This window comes from Sus scrofa, chromosome 4 (assembly GCF_054392235.1).
Source record: "Sus scrofa isolate SSC_HxYL_T2T_F1_AM1 chromosome 4, Sscrofa_HxYL_maternal_Yorkshire_Landrace_v2.0, whole genome shotgun sequence".
NCBI classification, from domain to species: domain Eukaryota; kingdom Metazoa; phylum Chordata; class Mammalia; order Artiodactyla; family Suidae; genus Sus; species Sus scrofa.
The window spans coordinates 15,873,528-15,897,235 of record NC_139386.1 but is presented as its reverse complement, the minus strand read 5'-3'; the positions used below and the strand labels follow the sequence as shown (position 1 = coordinate 15,897,235).

The 23,708-nt window shown below is 50.9% G+C and overlaps 1 protein-coding gene and 1 long non-coding RNA gene across 5 annotated transcripts in view; one reads left to right on the top strand and one right to left on the bottom strand.

Moving 5' to 3' along the window:
- Positions 1-23,708, top strand: part of LOC146403693 (uncharacterized) — a 152,933-nt gene that overhangs the window by 86,419 nt on the left and 42,806 nt on the right. The gene's annotated exons all lie outside the window — the stretch shown is intronic.
- On the bottom strand, positions 10,713-21,569 carry KLHL38 (kelch like family member 38). 2 transcript variants are annotated; one of them, XM_085021719.1, is made up of 4 exons: positions 20,654-21,569; positions 16,879-18,880; positions 12,859-12,964; positions 10,713-11,820 (listed from the first exon to the last, which is right to left on the bottom strand). In XM_085021719.1, the coding sequence occupies exons 2-4, from the start codon at positions 18,229-18,231 to the stop codon at positions 11,531-11,533; spliced, it is 1,749 nt and encodes a 582-aa protein (XP_084877845.1). In that variant the 5' UTR covers positions 18,232-18,880; positions 20,654-21,569; the 3' UTR covers positions 10,713-11,530. The 2 variants fall into 2 exon arrangements, with proteins under 2 accessions (XP_084877845.1, XP_020944613.2); XM_021088954.2 differs by lacking the exon at positions 20,654-21,569 and adding an exon at positions 18,937-19,134 and having other exon boundaries at positions 16,879-18,468.

The window sequence follows — 23,708 nt, the reverse complement described above, 5'->3', positions numbered from 1 at the left end:
AGGCGGAGGGAGATGAGGCAGTAACATTAACCTGCCTCGTGAAGGAGTTGAGCTGGCACGAGGTAGCAAAAACCTGGACACCTTTATCCCGTCTGAATTCTCGTTTTATAGGAGGGGAGATGAAGGGCCAGGGAAGGGAGGTAAATTATAACAGTAATTGTTATAAATTGTTGGTTGCTGGCTACTTTGTGGAAGTTGCCTCCTTCAATCCTTGCAGCAATCCTATGAACCAATGTCTTAGTTTCCCGTGGCTGCTGCAATGAGTCACCAAAACCTGGTGGCCTAAAACACCAGAGAGTTGTTCTTTCATGGTTCTGGAGGCCAGAAGTTGAAAGCCAAGGTGTTGGCAGGGCTGCCCTCCGTCCAGAGGCTCTAGGTGGAGACTCTTCCTTGCCTCTTCCAGGTTCTGCTGGCCCCAGGTGGGGGTGGGTTCCTTGGCTTGCGGGTTCCTGTGTTCGGTCTCTGCCTTCATCCACTGTTGCCTTCTCGGCGTCTCACACCTCCCGCAGCCTTTCTCTCGTAAGGACACTCGCCATTGGATTTATGATCCACTCAGCTAATCATGATTAATCCATTAGGATTATCTCATCCCGAGATCCTTCTTGTAATGACATTTGCAAAGACCCCTTTTCCAAATAAGGTTTTATCTTTGGGGCCATGATTCAGCCCCCTACGGAGTGAGAGGGTCACCATCACCATTTTAGCAAAGGGCACACTGATGTTCAGAGAGGTTAAGGGGCCTCCCCAAGGCCACACAGCTACAGATGGCTCTTTGCAGTGCATTATATGTAATTACATAAATGGTGATAATGGCTAACTCACAGACAGCATTTGTGTCTAATAATTCAGTTAATCCTCTCAAAAACTCCATAAGGAGGCAGGTGTTGTAGTCCCCATTTCGGAGATGAGGAAACTGAGGATCAGAGAGGTAGGTTAATTTTCCCAGGGCCACACAGCCACACACGTTGGCTCCATCTGTGCTCGCATCCACTCAGACACTGCCTTACAGGTCCTCCACAGACGTGGAAGTTCACCACATAAGCCATTATTAGAGGTGCTTTCACTGGTGGCTGAGGAGTTTTAAAAGGGTTTCTGAATGAAGGGTCCCTAAGATCTCATAAGGGAGACAGACTGTAGGCAAAATTACAGATCCATGGGACCTGTGTCAGCCCCTGGGCAAGGGACACTGCTCTGGATGAGGAGGCCACGCTGTCTCGGAGTTTTCACCTCCCGACTGGCAGCCCCATGGCATACTTCCCTTCCTTTTGTTTTGCGCTTCTCTGCTGATGACATAGGCATCCCGTAGGTCAGCCAGGCCAGCATCTGCACTCTCTCTTCCTTGCTCCCCACCTCCTCCCCTCTCTGCATCCAGTTAGTGTCCGGCTCCGTGTGGATTCCGCTGCCTTGCTTCCTAACTCCTCGCTGTCAAGTCAGTGGCCACAGTGCATCATGGGATGGGAACGGCAGCCCATCTGCTCTCTGGACTTTTCCATCCTTCCACTGGCTGCCTGCAGAGTGATCTTCCTGCAGCATCAGCCTCTGGATAGAGAACATGCCCTCCCCATGGCCAGTTAATCCCCTCCTCCTACAGACCCTATGCTCACCACCCCACCAACCATCTTTCTCTTTTTTGCTGACATTCATTCATTCGTTCATTCAACAAATCTTTGTCCTTTGCCTCTTCCGTGTCAGGAACCAGGGAACCAGGGAACCACGGCAGATTTGTTCTCCATCCATGTGGTACTTCCACGGGGGTGAGGGTGTCAATCAACTGAACCCCAGAAAGCAGATAAAATAGTGATGAGAAAAGGTATAGAGAAAATATGCAAGGGGTGAGAAAGAATAATGCAGTGGAGTGGGTAGAGGCTATTTTGGATAAGGTTTCAGCAAGAGTGCTGAGGAGATGCTGGACAATAGCTGAGCCAGGTCATTTAGGTACAGTGTTTAGCGGGTGGGCAAGCACCATCAGTCATCGTCACTCACGGACTTATGCATTCAGCAAACATTTTCTGAGGGCTAATGTTTACCCCTGTGTGCACAGACCCCGGTGGTCTCTGTCTCGAGTGGAGAATTATCTGGGATCTCTCAAAGCCATTAGCATTCTTAGTTTTGCCCTTACGATAAGTTAAGCCAAATAAATCTATACCCAAAGTAGGGATTAATTCTGTTTTCTTCGCTAACACGCCCCGAAAGATAAGTGTCTCAGAGGCTCCACTAATGAATTCTATTTTCTCCTTGGTCTTATCTTGAGTATAGAGGTCTCCAAATTGCTTCCCTTCCAGCCCCTCTCAGAGGATTTTGACTTTGCCATTGCCCTGAGGTGGCCTCTTGTCTCCGAGTGTGGGTAGGGCCAGCGGGTCTTCTGGGGAAACCGCAGAGACAAGCTCTGATTTTGAATAGGACGCGCGTCTTCCTAACTTACAAACACCTGGTACTCTGGACGCTCTCGCCTCCAGTCACCATATTCTGGACCAGCAGCTTGTTCTGGGTGCGTTGCTGGAGAATTCTGGACCTCATGCGCTGGAATTCTAATTAAATCAAACAAGTGAAATGAAGAGGAAAGAGAAAACAAAACCCAAATTCCCCACATGAGGAGAATGACGTTGCACTTGAACGGGAGCCTAGAATTCCTCTAAGATTGCGTGAGAGCTGACATTTCAGAGACCAGACTCCCTCAGCGCTGGCTTCTGCTGTAAGGTGCAGCCTCTCACAGCATCCCCCCAAAGGCCTATGTTGGCAAGACCGAGAAGGAGACATTGTGGTGACATGGTGCCAACGGCTTAGTTCTCTTAGATCCCCGCTCACGCCTGACCCTGGGCTCGTCCTCACGGACTCTGCCTCTTTCTTGATTGGCATGTGGCAACAATTGCGCACCTTGGCCTTGGGGACGCCACTCAGAAGCTGTGTCTTGTAGACATCGGCCTTGAAGTCTGTTGAAGAGTTGCTAGTCCCTGTGGCATCATTTACTGCAGCCCAACCAATACACGTTTACGGAGTGTCTTCTCAGGCATTGTCCCCGCCCACGAGATGCCCCTGACAAAAGGGGGACATGAGGAGGAGTCAGTGTCACGGTGCCCAGCCTGGGGCAGAGGGCCGCGAGCCCCCATCAAGGATGCCTTCTTGGGGGAGATGCTCTCTGCAGGGGGCTGGATCATGCCTCCCACCAAATTCATGTCAACGCGGACGCTCAGAATGGGACCTTCTTTGGAAATAGGGTCTTTGTAGATGTAATGAGTTAAGGATCAAGATGCAATCATGTAGATTAGGGTGGGCCTCAAACTCAATAAGAGACAGAGGAGGACATGCAGAGAAGGTCTCATGGTGATGGAAGCAGACTTGGGAGTGATGCAGCTGCCAGCCGAGCAAAGGCCAAGTTTTCCAGAAGCTGGGAGAGACAAGGAAAGATACTTCCTCAGAGGCTTCTGAGCAGGCCCAGCCCTGCCTACACTGTGATTTGGGGTTTCCAGGCTCCAGAACACTGAGAAACAAATTTCTGTTGTTTGAAGACACCGACTTTGTGGTGGTTTGTTGTGGCAGCATTGGGAGCAACACAGTATCTGAGCTGAGTCCTGGAAGGACAAGTGTCGGGGTCTTCCCACCTCTCTCCCGTCCTTTTGAGCACATCCAGTTGGCAGAACTCCACTGGCCTGTGCCGTTGGTGACAGCAGGAGCCTCATTCGCCTCTTGTTCAGTCCGTGACCCTCACATTCACCACCGTGCCTGGCCTGGAGGTTTCTGGGCCGCATTTGTTGAATGCCTAACAGCAGTCTGTGAGTCACCGAGTGAGAGAGAGCAGTGCTGTCAGAGGAGGCTCCGCTAACAAGATGCAGGAGTCGGGTCCGCAGCCGTGAGAAGCTGGGGCAGCCGCAGGGACGGGGCTGTTCGGGGCTGTCCGGGTCAAGGGCACAGCCTTGGTCAAAGTGGGTATTGAGGGAACTTTTTCATCGGGGACGTGCAGACTGGCTGGTAGTGAAGACAGGGAGAAGGAGCGGTTAGGGAGGAAGGGACAGGAACTTGACCGTGTCCATTGCCCACTTGATGTCAGACACTGTACTGTCTGTTAATGGCCATCATCTTTCTTGTTCTCCGGACACTCCCTCGGGTTGGTAAAAGTCCGCCCATTTCCTAGAGGTGGAACCTGAGGCTCAGCGAGGTCAAGTAACTTGTCAAAAGTTGCACTGCCATGGAGTTCCCGTCATGGCGCAGTGGTTAACGAATCCGACTAGGAACCATGAGGTTGCGGGTTCGGTCCCTGCCCTTGCTCAGTGGGTTAACGATCCGGCGTTGCCGTGAGCTGTGGTGTAGGTTGCAGACGCGGCTCGGATCCTGCGTTGCTGTGGCTCTGGCGTAGGTTGGTGGCCACAGCTCCGATTCGACCCCTAGCCTGGGAACCTCCATATGCCGCGGGAGCGGCCCAAGAAATGGCAAAAAGACAAAAAAAAAAAAAAAAAAGTTGCACTGCCAGTGAGTGGCAGACCCCACATCCAGGCCCAGGTCTCTTCTGCTCCTACGTTTGTATTCTCTGCGGCACAACGTGCTGCTTCCACAACACAATTGCTGGGAAGGGAGGGTAGTCGGGGGCCCCTGAGGCTGGGAAGGGCTGCAGTGCCTTCCAAGTCCAGATGACGGGCGGGGGGATTCTCTGAAAAATGATCCCCGAGGACAGAGGGCCCGCCGAGTTCTGGGGATCTGGGTCATCTGCAGGCCATCAGCTGCGCCCCTTTGTTTGTTTGTTTGTTTTTTGTCTTTTTTTTTTTTGCTATTTCTTGGGCCGCTCCCGCGGCATATGGAGGTTCCCAGGCTAGGGGTCGAATCGGAGCTGTAGCCCCCGGCCTACGCCAGAGCCACAGCAACTCGGGATCCGAGCCGCGTCTGCGACCTACACCGCAGCTCACGGCAACGCCGGATCGTTAACCCACTGAGCAAGGGCAGGGGTCGAACCCGCAACCTCATGGTTCCTAGTTGGATTCGTTAACCACTGCGCCACGACGGGAACTCCAGCTGCGCCCCTTTGAACAGTGGTCTCGGGGTGAGGATCAGTGTCATTTTCTCCCTCACCGCCTTTCACACCCCTCTAGTCTGTGCTGTTCCTTGTTCTTAGATAGATCTGCAGTAATCGTTTTTAAAGCTTTGACACCATTGGGGTTCTTCCTTGACGTAACCCCCAGTTCACCTGATAATTAAGCCTTTGTTCTCACCCAGAGCAGCGTAGACAGCCCCGTGGTATTTAAAACCCGTTCACTTGTGCAAGCCATTCATTCATTCCACCAACATGTTGGCACCGTCTGTGTGCCAGGTACTGATTAAACTTGACCTACAGGTTCACAGGGCACCAAGACTCTATCTTTGGGTCCCCTTTCATCTCCATTCAACAGGTCTCTATGCTACAGCGTGAAAGGAGCTAGAATAAAGGGAAGGAGGGAGGGAGGTGGGTAGAAAGGCTGGAGAGGGCTCCACGGAGGAGGTAAAGGCCAAGGAAGAGTTCGGTGGGTGGGGCTGGGGAAGACATCATAGCAGAAGTAGCATGTGCAAAGGCACGGGGGCCTGGACATGTGTGTCTCACAGGAGCTGGGAGGGAAGGGCAATGCCAGACGTCCTGAGGACATAGTGGGTTTTTTTGGTTGTTGTTTTGTCTTTCTCTCTTTTTTAGGGCCGCACCTGCGGTATGTGGAGGTTCCCAGGCTAGGGGTCAAATTGGAGCTGCAGCCACCGGCCCACACCAGAGCCACAGCAACGTGGGATCCGAGCTGCGTATGAGAACTACACCACAGCTCATGGCAACGCCGGATCCCTAAGCCACTGAGCAAGACCAGGGATCGAACCTGCGTCCTCATGGATGCCAGTCAGGTTCATTAACCGCTGAGCCACGGCGGGAACTCCCCGGAGTGTTTGAGTAAAGCCAGTCATAGTCTTTGCCCTCTGGGATGTCGCAGAGTCTTGTTGTAGGCGGTGAAGGTAAACTCATCCTCCATTGGAACTGGGTATTTAAGATGTGGATACTCAGGACTTGCTCTTATTCACCAGGCAGAGTGGATTCGGGAGAGGGAGGGGCAGGACCACAAGGAGGAGACCACTTGGCGGGGAGACTGGCGGCTCACGGGGTCTCACCTTCAGAGCGACCACTGCTCACGGGGAGAGAGGCGGCAGAGTCTGCAAGGGCTGGGGCCAGGATGCCAGCAACTCTGTCCCACTGGGACCATGTTACTGTGCCAGGGGACACCATGCAGTGTCTGCTGGCCATGTCCCAGTCTGTGATTAGCCTGATGGCAGCCTCAGCCCTGCAGACCCTCTTCCCAGGCGCCCGCTGGGAGTCGGGGCTGGGGGCGTGTTCAGTGCTGGAGCAGCCCCTCCAGGGCCCACTTACCACTCCCCGTGCCTCGGTCTCTTCCCTCCAGCACTGTTTTCTCTGCTGGCTCCTCTCCTGCTCACTGGCGTGTGTTGGGAGACAGGGTGTTTGATGTTTTTGATAATGTGTTCTTGCTTAGCCCTCAGTCCCTGTCACCCCCCCTTCCCTTGTTGCCTGTAGAGATGATTAGTCAGGCTGGTTGACATTTTTCTACTTAAAATGTTTCGGTTTAACTGCTGCTGGCTAAATATATTTTGACCTCAGCCCTGGACTGTGGCTCTCTCCTCAGCCAGGGAGACCAAGGAAGCTTTGTGCCAAAACCTTCTCCCTCTTTCGTTTTGGACTGAGATCATCCTCAGCAGATTGGATAGGATCCCTCGTGTCCTGAGGGTCGCTTTGCAGCCCAGGTCAGATGTGGGCCCCGGTGTGTGAATGCACCTGTCAGAGGCATCTGACTGATGCACAGAGCTGGCCTGCCACGTGTGTCCTAATGTGTTTGGCCCTGGTGCCATCTTTCTTTATAAATCCCAGCGGGCAGTTTACATAGTTCTTCTGTGCCCCAGGGAGACTTGGATGAGTTCTGAGTAGCCACAAACTCTGGCAGCTTATTAAATATTGGACTGAGACGAAGGGAAAAGAAAGTCAAGGCATTAGCAAGTCTCTGACAGAAGGATTTTTGGAGGCCACGGGAGGAGTTTATAGATGGCAAGACGCCTGCTTCTAATTCCAGGCAAATAGATCCCTCTGGACAAAGCCCTTCACCCTGCAGCTTGGCCGAGTAGGCTGTGCCACCTGGACTCGCTAAACTCAGTTCAGGATGGGGGAGGGGAGGGAAGGGGGGAAGGACAGAGTGCCCCCTTAGCAGAGGGTCTGGGGGCTTAAACCAGTGCCCGTGTACACATCCTCCTGAGTTTGAGGTGGAGACCCCGGAGATGGTGGGAGTCAGCCTCTATGTTCATTCACTCATCATATGTTTATTGAGGACCTGCATACCTGGGGCTGACACTGAGCCCAGCCCCGGATGTGGGAATGCAGAGGAAAATGGGACAGATCTAAAGCTCTAAACATCTGTGATCAAATTATCACAAATAAGGGTGTCAAAGGGGATGTATCGAGACAAGGGGGGCATCTATTCGAGCTGACCCAGGCTGGGGTGGTGGTGGGGGCATGGAAGGCCTTCTTGATGCAGTGACTTTTAATCTAGCGTGTCAGGTCAAAATTGAAGGTGACGAGGTGAGAGACGTGTATCAGGAAGGGACAAGAGCACGTGCAAAGGTGGAGTTCCCATCGTGGTTCAGTGGTTAACGAACCTGACTAGAAACCATGGGGTTGTGGGTTTGATCCCTGGCCTCGCTCAGTGGGTTAAGGATCTGGCATTGCTGTGAGCTGTGGTGTAGGTCGCAGACACGACTCGGATCCCGCGTTACTGTGGCTGCGGCGTAGGCTGGTTGCTATAGTTTCAATTGGACCCCTAGCCTGGGAACCTCCATATGCCATGGGTGTGGCCCTAAAAAGACAAATTAAAAAAAAAAAAAAAAAGGAGTTCCCGTCATGGCGCAGTGGTTAACGAATCCGACTAGGAACCATGAGGTTGCGGGTTCGGTCCCTGCCCTTGCTCAGTGGGTTAACGATCCGGCGTTGCCGTGAGCTGTGGTGTAGGTTGCAGACACGGCTCGGATCCCCCGTTGCTGTGCCTCTGGCGTAGGCTGGTGGCTACAGCTCCGATTCAACCCCTAGCCTGGGAACCTCCATATGCCGCGGGAGCGGCCCAAGAAATAGCAACAACAACAAAAGACAAAAAAAAAAGACAAAAGACAAAAAAAAAAAAAAAAAGAGCATGTGCAAAGGTCCTGAGGCAAGAGAGATGAGGGGCACTACTAAAGGATGGCTGAAGCAGAGATGACTGCAGGTTGGGGGAAGAGGAATCACAAAAGACAAGGCCAGACAAAAGGCAGCTGCTGGGTCATCAGAGGCCCTGGAGGCTAGATAAGGGATCAGGGGCTTCATGCAGAGGTCCCTGGAAAGGCCATGTCATTGTTTTAAGCAGGAAAGCAACATGATCATTTCTGTGCTTTGAAAAGATTACCTGTTACTTGAGGAACGATCAGAGGGACAGCAGTGGAAGCAGCGAATCTACTAGGAGGCTGGCAGGCGGTGAGAATGGCTTGCACTCAGAGAAGCAGCAGTGAACAAAGAGGGACTGGAGGTATTTGTGGGCTATTTTGGGGGTGTCACGGACAGGACCTGTTGATGGATCAGAAGAGGGCCATCAGGGAGGGCATCTCTGAGCAGAGGCTTGAGGGAGGTGAGGCGGGGCGAACCACGTGGTTGTGATCTGGGGCCAGGGTTTCCAGGTGGAGGGCACAGCCGGCGTGGAAACAGCTGGAGACCAGCCTGGGAAGTGTGAGCCTGGAGGCTACAGCTGGGCGAGGGGGCGGGATGTGGTGGGCGATGAGACCAGGGGAGCAGGGTGGGCGCAGGGCCAGTGGGGGGCAATCTTGCAGGTCCCTGCAGGTGGTCTGAGACGGCTGAGAAGCCTTTGGAGGGAACGGGAGACTGGCCTGTTCTGACTTGCTTTGGTAAATGATCACACAGGCTGCTGTGTTGAGAGGAGGTTCAGGGGACGAAGGTGGAAGCGGAGGTCAGTGAAGACATGATCCTAAGCGTTCACCTGAGACAAGGTGGCGGCTGGGACCAGAGGCTGAGCTGTGGGTGGTGACGCTGCTGGGCTCTGGGTATTTTCGGAACACATGGAGTGGAGTGTTGAGAAAGAGCCAAGAGTAGTGGCCAAGGCTCTGGGCCTGAGACACCGGGAGAAGGTGGTCTGGGCCAGGATGGAGAAGCCCATGGGAGGAGTTGTCTTAGAAAAGCGTGATCTTGAACATGTTTCGTTTGCAGTATCTACTTAGCATCACCGTGGAGAGGAAGGGCAGGCAGTGGGGTCTGGAATGAGAGACAGCGTGTGAGTGGTAGGGAAAGCCAGGCACGGGGGGAGCTCATGCACCCAGGGAGCGAGAGGAGAACCAAAAAATTCTCAGGGCTGAGCACTGGTGTTAATAAACCACTGCTGATTAGCCAGGAAAATCAGGAGACAAGAAGGAATGGCAAGGAGAAGAAAGGGAGGCCGGTGTGAGTGGGTGTCCCGGAGGCACAGAGAGGACAAAGAGGACGGAAGGGTCCTCTTCCTTCAGGACAGAAGGAGGGTCCTCAATGCTGCTGATGGTCAGGTCGGCCGAGGCACTGTAGGAGTCACTGGTTACCTTACAAGCATAGTTCAGAGTTCCCGTCATGGCGCAGCGGAAACGAATCTGACTAGGAACCATGAGGTTGCGGGTTCGATCCCTGGCCTCGCTCAGTGGGTTAAGGATCCGGTGTTGCCGTGAGCTGTGGTGTAGGTCACAGATGCGGCTCAGATCCCGCGTTGCTGTGACTGTGGTGTAGGCCAGCAGCTGTAGCTCCAATTCAACCCCTAGCCTGGGACTCTCCATATGCCGCGGGTGTGGCCTTAAAAATAAAAAAAAAAAAATTAGGCATTACAAGTACAGTTTCAGGGAGGGGTGGGATTGAGAGCCTGAAATGGGGAGGTTCAAAGAGAAGAGGTTGGAGTTAGGCCAGCCAGACGCTCTGGGGACAGCGTGGAGGATGAGCAGTGGGGGCTGACTGTCTGGGGAGGGTGTCTGGATCACAGCCAGGTGGTCTGGGGAGCTGAGCAGAGCTTCAGACCCCAGTGGGAGAAAAAGTGCAAAAAAAAAAAAAAAAATACAAACTACGAAGAAAGGAAAAGTCCAGAACATGGACCTGGAGAGCTGGCCGGGGTGGAAGGCTTCAGCTTGGGGGCACTCTGGTGCCTGGCTCAGGGCAGCAAGACGCATCCCAGAGGCTTCCATTGGTCGGGAGGGGACTCTACCTACCCTGGGCTGGGGCAGGTCTGGGGAGACAGGATGGGGAAGAGACCAGCACAGGACGGTCTCCAGTGCTGAGAAGGGTGGTGGTTCTCCACCTGACTGCCAGTCATTGCAATGAACTGGGATGCTTTTCAACAATGCGGAGCCCTGGCCCCGCCTCTGGGAATCCCTGTCTGTCCATCTTGATTTGGGCTCCGCCCCATTTTCAAACGTCTTCCCAGGTGATTGTAGTGTGCCCCTAGCTTCAACTGATTCCTGAGTTTGGGACCGAGCCAGTGTGGGAGGCACTGTGAGATAAAGAGGGCCACGGGGAAAGTCAGCCCTGGCATTGGAAGGCCTGTAATCTCTGAAAGAATTTGTTGGCTTTCCTCAGGAAAGCAATTCTCGTAACATTTACCAAAATGAAAATCGTGATTAATTCTGCAGGTTTATAGCTTGCTGGAGGCTGGAGAAAAACATCATTTGGCATCAGAAACAAACTTTATTCCAGTGGTGCAGATACTTTTGCAAACACTAGCAACTGAGGTTCGCATACTCTCCTGGAGTTCCAATGCGCTACGTTCTAGAAGGTAGAGGAACATGGGCTCAGCCAGTTGCTCTTTCTGCCGCCTGGACCAGATGCTTCCAGGGACCCCTTTGGGTGTCTTCACCCTCTTGTTCCTAATGGCCATGCTCTTCTGGGCAGATGTGGTTCTTATCGGCCCAGCATTTCTTGCTTTGGGGAACCACTTCTGTCCCATTAGGTGCAGTCTGGCAGTTTTATCAGCGACAGTCGTTAACCCCACCTCTGCCTGTGGAGACAGGATCCAGGTCAAGTTCACTTGCACAGTCTCGGGAAGCACAGTCTACAGTCTTTGGAAGTATTGCAGGAGACAGGGAATTCAAAAAGAACCAATCGGCATTGTTTTGGGGAGGGGGCGTTTCTATGGATAAGAGTAAAGTTCTTTCCTAAAGATGCCAGCTTGCTAGACTTTCTGTCACATTTCCTCACACTGGATGAAGAGGCTAAAGAAACTTGTTTGCAGAATAAAGCCTAATGGCAATGAGGTAGAGAAGGAGGGAGGGAGGGAGGAAGGGAGAGAGGAAAGACAGACAAGAGATACAGAGACAGAGAGTTCTGTGAACAGTAGGCTTGGTCTCAGGACTCCAGGCTCTAGAACTTTCAGTCCTGAGAGCTCTCCCTGCACCCTTTCAGAGTTAAGCTCTTGGAATCAGGTTCTGTCTCTTGCCATAAGAGCATCTCGACTAAGCCAGGTGGCTTCTCAGTTTCTCATGGGCCTCAGGGGACCGTGACAGAGTGGGGGATGCATTGGAGAGTGAGGCAGGCGTGGTCAAAGAGCTTGTGTGGCAGCTGGCCCTGGGACGTCCAGGTGTCTGTCTCGGGGTCGTAGCAGTCAAAGGAGGCCAGGTCCTCGATGCTGCAGTCCGTGGTCAGCCGCCGCCCTCCCGTCACGTAGAGCTTCTTCCCCATCACCGCCGCCCCGTGGTGCATCCTCCGGTCTTTCATGTCCGCACATTTGACGAATTTGTTGGACTGGGGGTCGTAAGCAAGGATCCTCCGCGTGTAACCTGAAAGCCAAGTGGCATATCGACCAGGTCAGCGATACTCATTTGGAACTGGAGACAAGCGGCCGGGAGACCTGTCCGACCTCTGCCAGCACCTACCTCTGAGGCTGGACTCTCAACTGAAGCGTGGAATGTTTCATGAACCCGCCCAAGGTCTCGTGTATGGCAGAGCTGGGGTTTGGACCCAGATCCGTCTGACCCTAGCCTCTACATCGTAGAGAGCAGAGATGCCACGGGCCTTCTCAGCCTTGTTAGCTTTTGATTTTTTTTTTTAATTATTGTATGGTTGATTTACAATATATTTGTTTCGGGTATGCAGCAAAGTGGTTCAATTACATTCAGTTACACAAAATATTAAGTATAGTTCCCTGTGCTATACAGGTCTTTGTTGTGTATCTATTTTATATATAGTAGTGTGTGTATGTTATTCCTAAATTCCTAAATACGCTCATCCAAGAGTTTTAACAGTCCAATGAAGGTGCTTTTGGGAACTCAAAAGTGAGTCCCCACAACAGCCCTATCTGGTGGGTACTTTTAGGAGCCACATTGTGCAAGTCAGCAAAAAGATGCACAAAGAGGTTAATAACTTGCCTCAGAATATAGAGCCAGTTAGTGGCAGAGTCAGGATTTGAACCCACGTCCATCTGACCACCCCACCAACCAGCCCTCGTAACCCTAACATTATACTGCAGTTACCGAGAAATGATCCCTAAGCAGCTAATCTTATTTACAACAGCAAATGTTTTTTGACTGTTTGCGCCGGGTCTGGGATCGTGCTGAGAGGTTTAGAGATGTGAGCACTATTTTATGCTCGCAACTCTATGAAATAGGTATGATTTTATTCCTTGTTTGCAGATAAATAGAGAAATTTCTGGATGAGGAGAGAGCTTTGTTAAGCTGTCCATACCCCCCCTGATTGGCTGGGTGTGCTTTAAAAAAAAAAAAAAACTGTCCCAGAGAACAGCATCTGTCTATCCGCGACGCTTTTTCCGTGGGAGATGCCACGTTGGTGTCCGCTCTCCATCCTCTGTTCAAACTCACCTCCCACGATGACGATCCGCTCCCCCAGCACCACGGCGGGGGCACAGACGTTCTTGATCATTCTCGTCTCCATTTTGAACCACGTGTTTCTGGAAATGTGATACACCTGAGGGAGAAATACATAATCACAGCATTTCACTTTAAAGTGTGCTGCATGTTTTTTCCCTTTTTTTTTTTTAAGGTTAGAGGTGTACTTTTTTAAAAAAAATTTTTTTATCTTAGTTGATTTACATGTTCTGTCAGTTAAGTGCTGCATGTTTTTAAGAGACAGAAGAAGTGATTAAGTGGGCGAAAGAGCAGTGATTTCTTTTTCTTTCCACTTTTTTTTTTTCCAGTCCTGACAATGTAGCTATATTACGATCAACAAATAAAATATAACTAAATACGAGAAAGAAGGTTGTTATTCGAAATTGGTCTTTATGTGTCCCCATGAGATCGGCAGCTGTGTGTCTGTAGGACAGACCATGTGTTATGTGTTTGTCGCATGTGTTTGCTTAGCTTGCTTCGAACGTGTCTTCTCCTGCCCGTGAAAAATGGAGCAACTTGGATGTGCATAATACCAGTGATTTTTTAATCATTTTTATTTCTGGCTCATGTTTAAATTTCTAAATGTTCCAGTGTATCTAAGAAGGTCTTAAGGCCAAGAATAAATTCGGGGCTAAATGAGGAAGGCTTTTGAACCGTTCCTGCCTGAAAGCCATTAGCATCGTAGGAAAAAAGGAAGCATGAGAAAAGGAGGAAATGGCAAAGGGTGGGGGCAGGATTCCTTGGCCTTGGTCTGAAATGGAAGCAAGTCATGATTCCCCAGAGCATGTTCTCCTGTTAAATCCCTCAGTTGAAAGTTCAAGTGTCCAATGTCAATTAGTTCATTAATTAACAAAGTTTAGCACCAGAGATATAGGCTGGACTTCACATATAAGAAAAGAAGGAATGAATACATTCCAGGATTCTTCACTGGAAATTCTTTCTATAGAAACTATAATTGCCACCATGTCAAAGGCCTTATATTTTATCTTTTCACCAAATGTGATCTTCACAACCATCCTATGATGTAGATACCATTAGTTCTCTCCATTTTTCAGATTAGACCATTGAGGCTGAAAGAGGTTAAGTGACATGCTCAAGGTCACATAGCTAGAGTGGCAGAAGGTCTGGTCTGGTCGAACCCAGAGTCCACGCTTTTGTCCATCCACACTCTTGGCTCTGCTCGGGTAAAGGCTTTTGATGCCCTTGAAGTTGGTGAAGCATAGAGGGGGCTAAAGCTGGAGACGGGGGCAACCACATGGCTGTCAAGCCCTGTAGTCTCCTCTGCATATCTATAGGTGACACTCTAGAAATTGAGATCCGTGGAGGAAAAGGAAACACTGGTTGCATTTTACTTGAGTAATTGCCTCCTGGCTTTCTTTTCTCTATCAGCGTTGGTGATGGTTTCAAAAGTAAACATTTGCTTCCCATCTTATGATAGGTTGAGGTAAGGATAACAAAGGATGGTCTTTGACCCGTGGAGGAAATGATACTTTGTTATGGTAAAGGATTTGCTTAACGTCATCCAGCAACAGGGGTAGAAAGAAGGCTAGGTAGCAAGGGACACGTACACACAATTTGCACAGTATCCCCACAGCGGTAGAGTTCTTCAAAGAATGCTTGCATGCAGATAAACCATCCGTGAAGAAATCTTTGAACCTATGCCTGAAAATCCAGCCTGCCCCATCAAATAACCCCAAGCATTCATCCTGAGCTATATCTGAATGAGTACAAATTTCCATTACAGAGCTAGTGCTAGGCAGATAAGAAGGGCTTCCAAATGAATACTTGCCCCATTTTTTCCTTCTCAGGACTGCAGTGGAAAAGGATCATTCACGTATTTTTTTTTTTCCGTTTTGTTTTTTTGGCTCCCCCCCCCACACCTGTGGCTTATGGAAGTTGAAATTGGAGCTGCAGCTGCCAGCCTATACCATAGCCACAGCAACGCCAGATCTGAGATGCATCTGTGACCTACACCGCAGCTTGTGTAACTGTTCCAGTGTATCCTTAACCAACTGAGGGAGGCCAGGGATCAAACCTGCATCCTCATGGATACTAGTCGAGTTCTTAACCCATTGATCCACAGTGGGAACTCCATTGTTTATTGGCTTTTTAAGAGTCTTGTTTGATTGTCCTATGCATTTTTCTTTTCTTTTTTTTTACCCTTATGCAAACTTTTAACGAAGGTTTTTTTTTTGTTTTTTTTTTTTGGTCCTTTTTAAAAATCAAAGGTAAAGTTGATTTACAATCTATGCATTCCTTGTTGAGGTAGTTTTTTGGAGCTTTGTATTTATTCTTAGGAATTGCTAACAATTTTATAATTGTTAGCATATTTATGGACTTTCTTTTGAAATACAGTTTTTAAAACAGTAAGGGAACCAACTATAATGGCAAAAATGAAAATCATGTAAAAATATATATGTGTGTGTATATATATATGTGTGTGTATATATATATATATATATAAAAAGAGGTAAGGGGGACTCTAGCTTTACATCGAAGCACTTTATTATACCTGTGGTTTGTGGCCAGAGCTTGTGGGTTGGGGGGCAGCAGAGCATGTCTCTCTTGGCTCAAGTGAATGAGTGGGATTTGGAACAGACTAGAATGGTCTGCCTAGATATTCAGGAAAGAGCCAAAAATATGGTATGGAGAAGTGAAGGAAAGCAAAAAACAAGAAAAGAATTAAATCAGAATTGTCATTGTTCTGTCTCCTCTGGCACCGGCTCAGCCCACTCCACCATCATCCCTCCCCTGCGCCTCAAGAAGCTTCTCCCAATGCTCCTCCTTTGTCCACTCAGGCCTCCGCCAGGCCCTTCTCCACAAAGCATCCAGAGGGAACTTCTACAAGTGAAAATCGACTACCTCCCAACTCTGTTACCCTCAGGCTCGAACCCCAATTCCTTGACGAGGCCTGGAAAGCCCTGCCAGATCAGCCTCGTCTTTGCAAACACCCATCACCTAAAAATGTTCTGGAATTTCTGTAGGAGGGGGGCAGGGGCAGCAGTCTGGATGGAGGGGGTTTCCCAGAGTGGCTTGGGGCTGCCGATGGAGATTACGGGGGGACCAACCACCCCCAGCTCGGCCTCGGCGCCCAAGCTTTCTCCCCCTTCCTCTGGGTCACAACCACGCTCACTCTTGGTTCCTCCAGGCAATGGACTGTGCCCCTTTTCCCGCTTCAGGGCCTTTGTGTTGGCGGATCATCTTTAAAGAGAGACTCGTTATTGAAGGTTTTCGTATCTTTAGGTGAGCTGCAGAGACTAGGACTTGCATCAAGCTGGGAAACACCCAGTATCTGAGATTTTGATCTTTCTTAATCACGTTTCTCAGAGAGTTTGTTAGTGACATTAGCACCCCCGGTTATTGAAGGCGGGGGTCCCCAACCTGACTGTGCCTTCGACTGTCTCGTAAACTTTTGTAAACTGTAGACCCCAGAGGTAGCAGGTCTGAGGTTGGGTCTCAGGGGATTTGGTGACAGACTGTGGACCAGTGCTGGGAAATCTTTTAAGGCCTTGCTGATTTAGGTTAGAAGCAGCTACAATATCCCTAAAGGACTTCATGATCTGGCATCCAGTGTGTCCTGGCTAGAACCTTTAGAAGCCTCTGATGTACCTTTGTATGTATTAATCTTACACAAAAAGATTTCATACATGGATAAAATCTGGCTGAACTTTAACTAAGTCCTTTCTTCCCTCTTTTTTCCTGCCCCTGCAAATGGCAAGTGTGTATGTATATATGAATGTATGTGAGTACATGCATGGATGTATATGCGCATTTGTGTCATGACACATACATGGTGTACATGGATGTTGTGTGAATGTATATGTGTGTGTGCGTGCATTTGTGTGTGTCTATATGGATGAGTGTGTATGAGTGTGTGCTCAAGTGAGTGTGTGCATGTGCACATGTGCATGTGTGTGTGTGTCTGTGTCTGTGTGTGTGTGTGTGTGTGTGTGTGTGTGTGTGTGTGTAGGCAAGATGAGAAGGACCAATTACCTGGATAAGGCGCACGGGGTTCTGCATGACGTCCTCTCCCCCAAAAAGGTAGAGTCTTTGGTCTTTCACAGCGACCGCAGGGTGGAGCACGCCCACGGGCATGGGGGCCATCCTCTCCCAGGCGTTGCCGATGCTGTCATATCTCTCCATGGAGCCCAGGACTTCGTGCCCTTCTCCAATCCCCCCGATGGCGAAGATGAAGTTCTTGTGGGCCGTGCTTCTATGGGAGTAGCGGGCGGCCAGCATGGGCGGCCCCGGCCTCCACTGGTTGAGCTTCAGGGAGAAGACGTACACGCTGTGGCTGGGCTCGCTCTTCCCCGCGCCCACGGCCATGCCTCCCAGCAGGTAGACGCTGCGGTGCAGGGTGACGGCCGAGGCCTTATACAGCCGGGCCGGGAGTTTGGCGAGGCTCCGCCATTGGCCGCTCTGTGCGTCATACAGCAGGACGTCCCTGGTGGTCTGCTGGTTGTCCTTCCTTCCACCCAAGAGGAGGAGGAAATCTTGGTAAGAGTTTCTTGGGGGGACGTGCCAGAGCAGTTGGAGGTCCGGGGCGCTGGGGGTGCTGTGCAAGGAGAACATCTGCCTCCTGGCCGCCTCCAGGATGGTCCGGCATGGGGGCGAGGACTGCAGGAGGGCGTCGTTGGCGATGAAGTGGTGGAAGAAGGCCGGGTGGACGTACTGAAGCCTGACCTGCCTGAACAGCTCCTGCACGTGTCGCTTCCGGGCCTGGAGGTCATGCTTGATCCAGACCATGAGGGCCTCAAACACCTTCTCCTCCTCCCCACAGAGCCCGTCGTCCCCCAGATAGTCTCGCAATTCCAAGGCACAGAGCTCCTTCAGATCAGCCGACGCGGCCACCTCTGGGAAGTGTGTCAAGGCCACCTCCCGGGCTTTCCTCCTGAGGGGCTCGCAACTGAAGACCTCAGAGAGTCTGACCATGCCCAGGCAGTTGCCGGGGGTCAGCTGGCTCTGGAGGTAGGAGGAGCAGGCCTCAAGCAGCTTGGGGTACTGCAGCATGGAGGCCGCCTCCATCAAGGGCAGGACGGTTTCCGCTGTGATGCGCGCCTCGCCCGTGTACACGTACAAGATGATGCGCTCCAGGGTGGCAGAGTCGATGCCTTTCAGCTGGACTTTGGCCTCCCGGCTCTCGCGGAAGTTGCTGCAGAACATGGCCCTGAAGTAGGGGCTGCTGGAGGCCAGCACGGTGCGGTGGCAGGGGGCCTCCCAGGGCCCCGTGCAGATGCTCACATCAGTCAGGATCCTGCTTTGCCTCAGGCGGTTGAGCTGCCGCAACAAGTCAGAGGAGAAGTCCTGGTCTTTGAAGAGCAGCCCATCCGGCAACTCCTCGTCCATCCTACAAAGACGGGGAGAAGTCCCCAGAGGGAGCACGTGCTGGAGGGTTTAGCGGTGGTGGCCCCAAGACTTAGGGCCGCTACGTCCCTTCACCAGGATGCTGTGGGTATCGCCACGATTGTCGCCTAGCGACACTGGAAAGGGAGACCCCCTGCAGCCTGGGCCTCACAGCAGACACCTCTCTCTTTGGTTAGGAGCACTCTCAAAGGTAACAGGCAAACAGTATCTGCGGATAATCTGAGAAACACACAGGAAAAACCGAAAGAAGAAGACGGTTGGATAAATCGGGCAAAGCTGAAGATGGCCAGGGGTCACGGGCTGAAATGTTAGCCTGAAGCAAGGTGACAGTCTGTGCATTTGATCAGCAAAGTCTGCGCACTTTTCCCCAGATTGGTTCTCAGCACATCTCTTATTTGGTAAACTCATCTGAACATCTTGCTGGGCGTTAGTCCTTCCCTAAGGATGTCACTGTGGGGGCGTGGCCCTCTGGCAACCAAACAAACGGGGGATGAAAGTGGACCTTTGCGATTTTTTTTTTAACATGACTTCACAGAATCTTTTGGGGTTTGTTTTTAAAATGAGATACGTAGAAAGCACAGACCAAACAATGCCCTGGACGGGATTTATTGGATGACATCTGGCCATCTACCTGCAGAAGAATGAAACATTAGAATTATTTACCTTGTTGTGTGAGGAGACACCCACCTGATGCCTGGTCCGGCTGGTCCCTCCGGAGAGTGTCCACCTCTGGCTCCAAATGAAACCGTAAAGCCAGGCCTTTCCTTCAGCTGGCAAAGGATTTGTCCTGGGAGAATTCCGGGTTTGTTTATGTTGAAGGCACTTTCACAGTTTTCTAGAGCTTTGTGCAAGAACGGCTGGGCAGGGAGACAGTGTATACATTCCAGGGCTAAGAATAGTTGCATATGTACTTTCCACTGTTATGACATGTGACTTGCCAGTTGCCTTTTGCAGCAACCCAAGGGCCTGCGGGGCCGGCGCATGCCCACATGCCCTGTTTCCTTGGCAAGTGTTTACATTGGCAGAAATAGATCTGGAGGGACGGCTTCTCTTAGAGAAGACTTTGCTGCCCACTTGGACCCATCCCTCGTCCCTTGTCCTAAAAGAGCCCGGAATTCTAGATGTCTGTAAACAGGTTGTTGTGACCTGGGGAGAGTGGCTGAAGATAGTTCTGGGCAGGGAGAAGGTGGCGGATGGTCACAGGGACGCCAGAACATGGGCCCAAGCGTGGTGTCTATGGGTCTCTATTTCCTATGTCTGCTGGCAGAATCACTGGAGAGGCCCCAGGGTCATGGTATCTATGAGGAAAATAAATTTTTTGTTTTTGCCTTTTTTTAGGGTTGCACCTGTGGCATATGGAGGTTCCCAGGCTAGGGGTCAAATCAGAGCTGTAGCTCCTGGCCTACACCACAGCCACAGCCACAGCCACGCGGGATCCAAGCCTCATCTGTGACCTACACCACAGCTTGTGGCAACGCCGGATCCTTCACCCACTGAGCAAGGCCAGGGATGGAACCCGGGTCCCCCTGGATACTAGCCAGGTTCTTTAACCGCTGAGCCACAACAGGAACTCCGAAAATTGTTTTTAACATGGGCGGAGCACCTCAGACTTTCCAGACTTGGGAAAGACCAAACCTGTCTTGTTCTTCCTTGTCACAGGGGCTTCTGGTTTAAAGTGGCAGAAGGGCAGTTCTCCTGCAGGTCAGACTTGCTTCTCACAGACTGCTGCTGACTGCTCTGCAGTTAGATTTTTGGAGTTCAAGCTTGCTTTTCTGCTCTATTTTTCCATTTTTCTTTTTTTTTTTTTCCCCATCAGGGAGGCTTGAGCTAGAGGAAGAAGACAGGTATATTGCCCCAGGAGGAGACGGGGGAGGGGTGAGACAGTGGGGGGAGAGAGAGAGGGAGAGAGAGGGGAGGGGAGATGGAATAAAGAGGAGGGGGGAAGGGCGAGGGAAGAGGAGGAGGTGGGAGAACAGGGGAACAAGGATGATGGGGTAGGAAGCAGCCTCCAGCTGGGAGAATTAGAACCCGGGTGGAGGGCTATAGAACCAGCAAAGATGAGTTAAAGGGACCCGGGTCTGTCCCGCCCCTGCCCCCACGAGGTCCTGATTGAGCGCAGCCGCAGCGAATGGCAGGGAAGCCCAGCTTCCTCTCCTTCTCAAGTCTTGCTTGGACGTTTGCAGCAGCCTCCTGTGCTGATTGTCCCCCTCTCTCTTCCAGTACATTCACCCTGTCTCCGCCAGAGTCACCCTGAGGAGGCAGATCAGAACCTGCCAGTCCCCTGCATCCTGCCTTCAGCGGCTCCTGCTGTCTGTACGATGAAGTCCCGACTCCTTAGCAGGAGTCAGGCTGGTCTCCTGCCCACCTCCAGAACCATCTCCTGCCACTTCCCTGTCCCACCTACCGTTTTGACTCTGGCTCCATCAGACAACTTGCAGATCCTTCTATGTGTCTGGTCCCTGTTGGGGAGGCTGGGCTGGGCTGGCCTCTTGGCCAGAGCATGGTGGGGTGGGGGGGGGGGAGTGTCTCTCATAATTGCAGGTCACAGAGCAGATCATGCCCAGAAGCACCTAGAAAATCAAAGTCAGGAAGGCATACCTATCACATGTCATTGGGGCCAGGGGCGTGGAGGCCAGAATTAGGAGAAGTTCTGACCCAAGAGGGTCAGAGACCCTTGGAGGTACAAGCCCGGAGCTGGAGAGAGGAGCTGTGACTCTTCCTGTGCTTCTGAGCCGGGCTGGGGACGTAGCGAGCCACTAGGCACATTCCTTGAAGGGCCGGAGGTCCTTCTCTGTGTGCTTCTGGGCCTTTGCACGTGCTCTTCCCTTTGCCATCCTTTCCGTTTTCACTTCTGAACTCCTCTGCATCCTTCAAAACTTGATTTGTGTATCAGCATCTCTGAAGGTCTTCCTTGACCCGCTCAGGACTCGGCACTCCTCTGTACCGTTTCTGTTCCCTCGACACACGTCTAATAGCACATGCCTCGTACCCTCATTGCAATCATGTTTGCCCGTGCATGTCCCTCTTGTTAGAATGGAAGTGTCTGGACAGCAAGAACTGTGTCTTCATTGCTTCTCTCTCCCCAGTGCCAAGCGCGAGCCTGATGCACGGTGGGTGAATTATCTACCTGGCAGAATGGAGACGAGGCAAAGAGAAGCTCCGCTGGGTACACGTCATGTTTCCACCTGCCGTACAGGTTTAGCAGGGCTGCCTCGTACAGCTCAGGGTGTAGCTATTAGACGGCAGTGCAGATGGTGCTTTGCAGTGGCCCCCATGTCCCTCGTGTTCATTTAATCCACTACCATGACGAAAAGTCCAGTGATTGCTTTTGCCGCAGAGCAAGAATTAAGTTCAAGGTTGGGAACTGAACTTTGGAGGTATTTCCAACTCCAAAGCTAGTGCTTTAGTCCTTGGCCTCAAGGGAAAAATAATTTCCTTGTTGCTCTGACATGCCTGTATTTTTTCTCTTCCAGCCAGTGGGCAAGCCAAGAGCTTGTTGTGAGGGCCATGGGCAGGGATTTCTGAGAGGGCACGAACATAGTGCCACCCGCGGGTGGGAATCTTGGAGCGTCCCCTACATTTGTTCCCTAACTAATTAGACCTTCTGGAATCTAGCCCTGTCAGGTGTTCAGACAAGCTCTGGTGTGTAGCGTCAGTGTCTGACCAACTTTAATAAATCCTTTAGATTCTAAAGTCTAGGAAAAAACAAAAACAAAAACAGGCCCCGTTCAGTTGGCCTGGCCTGCTAGGCGAATTCTGACTCTACGTTAAATGTCAGGAAAAGACCCAAATAGAGTCATGGTGTTTACTTGCAAGCAAACACACACACATAACACTAAGCCTCGACCGAAAAGCCCATCCACCACCCCCACACAACCCCAACTGGCCACTTGCAATTTATAAATCTGTTCGTCTCCCAGATTTAATGCTCTTTGTCTTAACTTTATGTCCTGGCCTTCTTAGACAGATGCCTCGGTTTAGGATCTGAACATATGGGAACCTAAGATAAATGAGGACTTTCAGCTCCTTTCCCCTCCTTAGGTTGAAAGTTGGTGTCTTAAGGAGTCAAGAGTCGGGCTTTGCAGCATGAAGACTTGGGAAAATCTTGACATTTCCTCTTGGCATTTGCATGGTCTTGGGCAAGTAGCATTGTTTTATTGAAGGATAAGTGATTTAAAATATTGTGTTAGTTTCAGGTTATTGCATAGTGATTCAGTATTTTTGTAGATGATACTCCACTTAAAGTTATGACAAAATAATGCTATACAGTATCTCCTTGTTGCTTATTTATTTTGTATGTAGCCGTTTGTACCTCTAATCTCATGTCCCTATTTTGCCCCTCCTCCTTTCAGGCTCCCTTTGGTAACCACTCCTCCAGCCTCAGTTTCTCCATCTGTTAAATGGGCATAACCTTGTCACAGAGACTTAAACGATCGGAAGCATCTAGTAAAGTGCCTGACACAGTGTAGGTTCACAGTCAGTCGTGGTTAGTATTATGCTATTACTCTGAAAATAATCTCATTCGATTCCAATAGGTCCTGGTGCCCAGTTTTCAGTATCTAAGTTAGTCTCCTTCTCACTCTAGCTGTTTCCTTTGCCTCCATCATTTGCTGTTTTTCTCATAATCTATTTAGCTTTCAGGGGTCCTGGATTCCCGTCCAGGCCGTGTCATGGACAGGCTGTGTGTTTTTAGAGCAGTCACTTAACCTCTCTGTACTTATATTCTCACTTGGCTATGAAGGTGTTGGCAGGTGACCTCTGAGCACCCCCTCTTTTAGCTCACCCTGTGATTTGTGCCCCGAAAAGGCCAGAGAAGGGACTGCCAGGGGTCGAGCCTTACAAAAAGGGCTTCCTCTGAGCTTTTGCATGTCTCTGGCCTGAAGCCTGAGGCACTGGCCTTGATGCCAGTTAAGCTGCCAGCTGGTACTCTTTATTATTTTGTCCTTTTAAGTAAATTCAGAAAGCCATCAGTTTCCTTGTTGATTTTTTTAAGATTTTCTAGTTATTTATTTTTTTATTAAAGTATAGTTGATTTACAATGCTGTGCCAGTTTCTGCTGTGCAGTATAGTAATATGTATATACGTCCATTCTTCTTCTCATACTGTCTTCCATCATGTTCTATCCTGAGAAACTGGCTGTGGTTCCCTGTGCTGTACAGTAGGGCCGTGCTGTGTATCCTTTCTAAGTCTTGCATTGATATCGCAGGGCTCTTAGACTCAGGAGGCCTCTGTCTCTTTCCCATCTGGGTGAGCTGGGCCTGGATTCCAGGGCAAGGGCAGTGCTGCTGGCTCAGGTCAGCCACAGACCTGACACCTCCGGGCCAGGAAGCCACGAAATGCGCTCCACCGTGTGTCCAGTCCTCCCAACACCTTTTGAGGCCAGGTGTTACTTTCACACTAACCAGTGAACCGTGGCCGGGGCGGGTGCTGGGACGTGTATTTCAAGAAGGGACATATGG